Source organism: Rhea americana, unplaced genomic scaffold, assembly GCF_003343005.1.
Source record: "Rhea americana isolate MKP2758 unplaced genomic scaffold, rheAme1 scaffold_421, whole genome shotgun sequence".
NCBI classification, from domain to species: Eukaryota; Metazoa; Chordata; class Aves; order Rheiformes; family Rheidae; genus Rhea; species Rhea americana.
The window spans coordinates 338,619-345,109 of NW_028186559.1; the positions used below are offsets into that span (position 1 = coordinate 338,619).

The 6,491-nt window shown below is 45.3% G+C and overlaps 1 protein-coding gene across 1 annotated transcript; it reads left to right on the forward strand.

The window, feature by feature from the left end:
• The first annotated feature begins 220 nt into the window (after positions 1 to 220).
• GINS3 (GINS complex subunit 3) lies at positions 221 to 6,044 on the forward strand. Its single transcript, XM_085315213.1, has 3 exons — positions 221 to 525; positions 1,144 to 1,377; positions 4,063 to 6,044. The coding sequence occupies exons 1-3, from the start codon at positions 346 to 348 to the stop codon at positions 4,291 to 4,293; spliced, it is 645 nt and encodes a 214-aa protein (XP_085171339.1). The 5' UTR covers positions 221 to 345; the 3' UTR covers positions 4,294 to 6,044.
• The last annotated feature ends 447 nt before the right edge of the window (positions 6,045 to 6,491 follow it).

Sequence of the window (6,491 nt, forward strand, 5' to 3'; positions counted from 1 at the left end):
CCCCCGGCCCCCGCAGGCGCCCCGGCGCGAGGGGCGCGCGACAGCGCGGGGCGGGGCGGGGAGCACCGTGCTCTGAGCTCTCCCGGTGCGGGGTCGGGCACGGGCACGGGCCGCACCGCCGCGACCCCTCCCCTGGAGCCGGCTCGGCGGCGGCTATCGGTGTCCATCCTGCGGTCGTCAATCGATTGCTCCTGTCTCCTGAGGGCCATGGGCGGGAGTCCCCAGCACGCATGCGCCGGGGCGCGCTGTCTGGCCGCAGCTGATAGGCCCTGTCGGCGGGCCCGGGAGCCGCGCGGCGAGTGCTGCGCCGCGGCCCGAGCCGCTTCGGCGCTCGCTCGTCCCGTCATGTCTGAGGCGTATTTCCCCGTGGGCCCCGGGCTGGGCCCCGAGGAGAACTTCCTGTCGCTGGACGACATCCTCATGTCGCAGGAGAAGCTGCCGGGCCGCGCCGAGAGCAACTTGCCCCGCCTGGCCTTCGCGCTGGGCCAAGCGGCCGGCGCCGGCTCGGGCGACTCCATCCCGGAGGTAACCGTCGGGCGAGGGCAGCGGGAACTACAGCTCCCAGCAGCCACCGCGGGGCGCGGGCGGGGCGGGCGCCTGTGCGGCGGCGCGGGGCACGCTGGGAGCTGTAGGCGCCGCCCCCCCGGGCTGCGGCGGGTTCCCCCTCTGCCCCTCGTTAGACCGGGAATCGGCCGCGGTGGCTTTGCAGTCCGGTGYCCCGGGCTGCGTGTGGTTTTGGTACAGAAGCCTGTGCCCTGCTCTGGTCGCAGCATGGGGCCCTTGAGGTTCTTGGTGAAATCGGAGAAGACGCTGTAAAGGAAGAAAGCGCCCGTCTGGCACGTCCTGTGTCTGCACGGAGCGGCCTCGGAGCCCATTGACGTGGCTAGAGTTTCTCTTYGCGTCTTAAACATTTTGGAGTTTTACTTCCCTGAAGTGTTAGAAAGAGGCGAGAACCCTAGGAGGTATTGATTCCCCCCCCCCAGCATTCTTGCTTTGGACTCTGGTGGAATCGTTGCCTGGCCCGTACACCCGGTTTGCAAGCTTTCCGTAATACTGGATTCTTCATTATTAAAGTAAAGCTCAGGGGTTGCTTTATACGTGTTTTCCTGGGGAGGACTACTTCTGTTTGTCATATTTACGCAGGGATCAAAGCTGGAAATACCTCTCTGGCTTGCTAAAGGCTTACATGACAGCAAGAGAAGAATAATTTCCATGGAACTGCCAAAGATTTATAAGGAAGCCTGGAGGACAGTGTTCAGTGCTGATGCCAACGTGGTTGATCTGCATAAAATGGGKCCATACTACTACGGATTTGGCTCCCAGCTCCTGAACTTTGAGAACCCAGAGAATCCTGAGATAGCTCAGACTATCTTGCAGGCAAGTAACTAAATGAAGTCTTGGAATTTCATTTGATGCTTTTCCCTCTTGTTCTTGTTCCCAGCTGCTCTGCAATACCCAGGAAAAATACCCTGTTTTAATCCGGGTGACTTTTGGCTTGAGTGAGGATTTCCAGATCAAGCTATATGATCCTTTTTGTCATATACAGAGCCTGGTGCAGTCAATGGGAGCCCCAAGCATGCATCCAGGAGTGGAGTTTTAGCTTGAAATWTTCTATTGTAAATACAGTATTTCATACAACAAAAGAGGACTAGAGAAGATGTGAGATTATTTAGTCTGTGCCATGGCTACAAAATAGAATGAATTCACCCTRTATTACTTCTATTTATCTAACCTGTTTTTAAAGCTCTCTAATGATGAGAGACTTCACAACYTCCCTAGGCAATCTTGTTTCAGTGCTTCACTATTCTAGTCTTAGAAGATTTCCCCTATTGTCTAAACTAAATCTCCTTTGCCCCAATATAAGCTCTGTTCTATTTGTTCCATCCAGAGTAAACACAGTGAACAAATTATTCCCTTCCTTCCTGCAGTAGGCTTTTATGTATTTGAACACTGAGTGTGTTTCCAATCCTGGTTTTTCTCTGTGCTGGAATAAATGGTCCCAATTCATTTAGTATCTCATTGTGGGTCATGCTTTCTAGATGCTGCTTGTCCTTATTGTGCATTCCTGGAGTCTTTCCAGTTGATCTGCTTTCCAGCATCTACTTTGAAGTACAGTGCTCTGAACAGCRTTTATTCTCCTGCTTCAGCCTTGCCTTGTACTGATGAAAACAAAAAAGGTTACTTTGTGAATTTGCTCGGCCATGCTGCACTTTCTTTGTTCTGGTGTAGCATTCTGGTTTTTCATAATAGCATGACATTGATGCACATTCAGCTTGTGGCCCACAGTAAAACGGTACAGATTGCATACCCAGACCATTCTTCATCCTGTATTTGCACGGTTTGTTACTTCTGCCTTAATGTAAAACCTTGCACTAGTCCCAGAGGAATTGCATCCTGTTATTTTCAGACCATATCTCTAACTTGTCAGGATAATTCTGAATTATAGTTCTCCCCTAAAGCTTGMTTGCAGTCATTCCTCCTCTTCCTCCTCCTCTCTGACGTTGTTGGCAAACTTAATAAGCATAATCTCTATCCTRTTATTAAGCTCATTAATGAAAATACCAGATTGTATTTGGTTTCAGTTAGACCCGTGTAGAACCCCACTCCAATATATTTTTCCCTTCCAGATAAAAGTTACCAATAAATGTCTCTACCCACCCTRTATTTTCAGCTAAAGAGTGGTTTAGCTGTATCTTATGCATATGCCTCATGACAGACGTCTTTCTACTTGCTGCTTTTCTTCTCTTTTTAAGGCTCAATATCGTGCCATAATGRGAAATTAGGTTGGTCTGTAGAAGTTCGATCTTGACAAATTTGTGTTGGCTGTTGTTCTTCTCTTTATTTTCTTCCAGAATTTTATGTATAGTTTAATTGTTCCAATATGTTTCCAGGAACTGATAYTAAGTTGATGGATGTATAATTCCCTGGCTCTTCCTTCCTCCCTCCCTCTCTCCCATTTCTCTTGTAAAAGATAAATAACATCTTTGTCTCTTTTTGGACTTCTRTGACCTCTTCTGTCCTCCTTGAGCTTTTAAAGATAACCACTAACAGCTCTGAGATTTCTTTAGCCAGCTTTCTAAGTAGTCTAGGACTATTGCTGCTGGCTTTTTTTTTTAAGGCTAATGCAAAGAGACTTTAAAGCACTGATGTTTTCTTGGAGTTTTCCATTGAAAGCTTGCTTTCTGTATGGAGAAGATGACCACAGCTTTCCTTGGCTTTCTGCTAATATATGTCTCGGGAAGAGAGCCACTTTAGCACAGGTCGCACGTTGACAGGAAAAAAAAAGAAAACAAAATGTGTGAGGGTCTGCTTTTGCTTTACTAAGACAAAAAAAGAAAAAAAATATTACCCTCCCCCACACAAATATTTAGGAACTAGAATTAAAAGACATGAATGAAGCATAACTATTTAGTGCTTGTGAAGTACTCAAAAAGCAAAATGAGAGTGGTAGAATATATATGCTATAACTAATAAGTAAAGGCTCTAGACTATTACAATTCTGGTGTTTCTGAACTTTTTCTGAAATAATGAAGCAAAATTCTCCAGGGAATGTTAACTCTTGTTTGTCTTCCTCATCTTTGCTTTTGGGAATAAAATCTTTAAATATGAGTCTCAATGCTTAGCTTTTTAAGATATTAAATAGTTGTAGATTTAGTTTTTAAAATTTGATTCCTGGTTAAGATTTTATCAGCATTCTGCGTTCTTTACAGTGACAATTTTGGCTTAACCTCCAGGCAGTTCATAAGTTGCAGCTTGTGTGTTCGTACAGCAGTCAGTGTGGCATGAGATTCTTGCAACTTTTTTCTAAAGCCAATGATTGCTTGTGAAGTGAGATGGAGTAGATTGTAACTCAAGCAGGAAATGGTCTGCTTTTTGTGCCCAGGGTTTATAGGTGCTATGAGCAAATAGCCTTGCTGGCCATTGACAGGTCTTTGCCTAGTTGTGAACAGATGGGTCTAGGCCTACATCTTTGGCTTTTTGGTCTCAAAAGCTCAGGTCTCTAGCAGCTGAACTGGAGAAATCTTTGTATTATCTGTCAGTAATTCTGCTTATCTTCTTTAGACATTTATTAGCCGTTTTCGTCGTATTATGGACTCCTCTCAGAATGCCTACAACGAAGACACRTCAGCACTGGTGGCTCGACTGGATGAATTGGAGCGAGCCTTATTTCGAGCTGGCCAGAAAGGGTTGAATGACTTTCAGTGCTGGGAGAAGGGACAGGCTTCTCAAATCACAGCTTCCAGTCTGGTTCAGAACTATGGGAAGAGAAAGTTCACAGATATGGATGGTTGAAAGCCTGAGGAACATGAAGCTGCACTGGGGGAYACTGAGAGATCTACACTCTGTCACAGAAAAGAAAGATGAGTTGCCTTTGGGAAAGGCCAGACTCCTTGCCCATTAATGGGAATTTTTCTGTATATCATCTTTGGATTAGACAAGTGCAAACTTTTAAAGGCAGATGGCAAGTGTATTAAAAAAGTAATAGWTTTCATCACAGGATATCTTTACAGCTTACTCGTACCACTCCTGAGGATTTGCAGTTCTAGTGTTTCCCCTGTGGCTGGAAGAATATGCGAGGCTTTTCTGAAAGGGTAATAAATACTTATTAGTCTTCCAAATTCATACTTACAGTACCAAATCTGTATGGGGAAAAAAGAAGTGTAATTCCTTATGTTTCATCTTGCCRTTTGCATTCCAACCTCCTGGGAAGTGCTATTCCATTTTCCCCATTCTTTGGGGAACCCCAGTGATGTGAAAAAAAAAGTGTGGTACAAACTGCCCTGATATATATATCTATATATATATTTTTTTCCTCATAAAGTTATACATAGAGGTGTAGCAGCTACTCTTCATTGGACTTCAGGGATTCTGTTTGCTGTGTTTCGGCAGTTTTTGCATGCAGTATTAGTGCAGAGAATAACCTCTGTTTATCCATGCAACAATTGAAGTTGCCTTGCAGGTCTCAAATAMTGCCTTGTTCTCTCCTTCCCTTTTGCCTGCCCCATCAGGGTGCCTTGATTCTGCGCGGAGGGGAGAGTGTTTTCATGTGATGTGGGCAGCTTTTGTGATGGAGACAACTCTACAGTGGGGCCTATGTTGAACTCCTCAGCTCATTTTACAGAGGAGCATCAGGAAGTAACAATGTGTCAGTCTGGGCTGAATCAAAAGCAGCAACTTTGATGGAAACTGTCCCCCGTTATTAGTCTGAGCCATCTGTTTTCCCTTGCGAAATTCTGATTGTGAAATTTGGGCTAATAATGAAGAGACAGAGCAAATGAATTGTTTCCTTCCTTCTGATCCATCAGTAAAACACCCTAAGTGTCATTTCTGCCAAAGGATGCGACTGGAATTGGAACTTGCTAAACAGCACAGTAGTTATTTTCCTATATAGATGTAGCTGTCCTTAAGTCTAGATTTTGTGCAAATCTTATTGGATAAATGGGAGACAGGAAGCAATTCCTGAGGTCAACAGAATGGTCATTCTTTGAAAGTAAATATTAAACATTTTAGGGGTGTTTTCAAATATCTGTAGAAGGTGGCCCTGGAGGAATAACTTAGAAGAGGGGCTGGGGCTCAGTGGTTCTGAGCGCTCCCTCTTTGGGAATCACTGCAAGGGCGGAGTGGACATGAAACAAAACCTTCAGGATTTCATATCCAAATCTTGTAKGAGCTGTTACTGTAACTGGAGATGTATTTGGATAGCAGGTGTGTCAAACAGGGTAAAGGACCTCGAGTACAAAGCATGCCTGGGTGTTCCTTGGAAAAGAGGAGCGAAATCTCCCTCTCTGAAGGCTTTGGGAGAGACCCAGGTGTTGGATCCCAAAGCACCTTGGCGTTTCTGCCTGAGGGGCCAAGGGCCAGCTGTCCTGCCACAGGAGGCTCATTGAAAGTTGTGCCTGACGAAGGTTTTCCAGTATGTGCAAGATCAAATGCTGCTGCGCTTAAAGACTTAATGGCACATAATAGCCTATGCATTTTCATGAAATGTTTGTGTATTTTTCCATTTCTGGATTTCTTTGTGAATAAATATTTTATAAGGGGAAGTTCTTCGTGTARATTGCTGTTGGTAATCTCCCTGCAGCAGAAAAATTGTCGTGGAGAGGAGAGTGCAGGCCTTTACAGAACTGAGGCCAGGAAGGATAATCTGGGCTTGTTTCTATAATTCCTCTTTTTAGGTAACACATTTGGGAGCTAAGTGCATGCAGTCATGTGAGCATAGAAGTAGTTCCTGTCTGACTTACCCCGTGTGGGTAATAGCAGTTTGCTGAAGTCGTGGGAGATAACATCCAACATGCCAAGCTGACATAAGCTATTGATCTTATAAATATGCATCTTTATGACACGGGAGATGGATGGAGGTGATTCCATGTGATCCTGACTTTGGAATTTTAGGCTAGTTTATGGCATAGCAATGGGTAGTGGCCAGGAATTGACCTGTGTTTGTGCTTTGCTGCTTCAAGTGCTGCAGCATAGTCTCTTTTAAGTCGCAA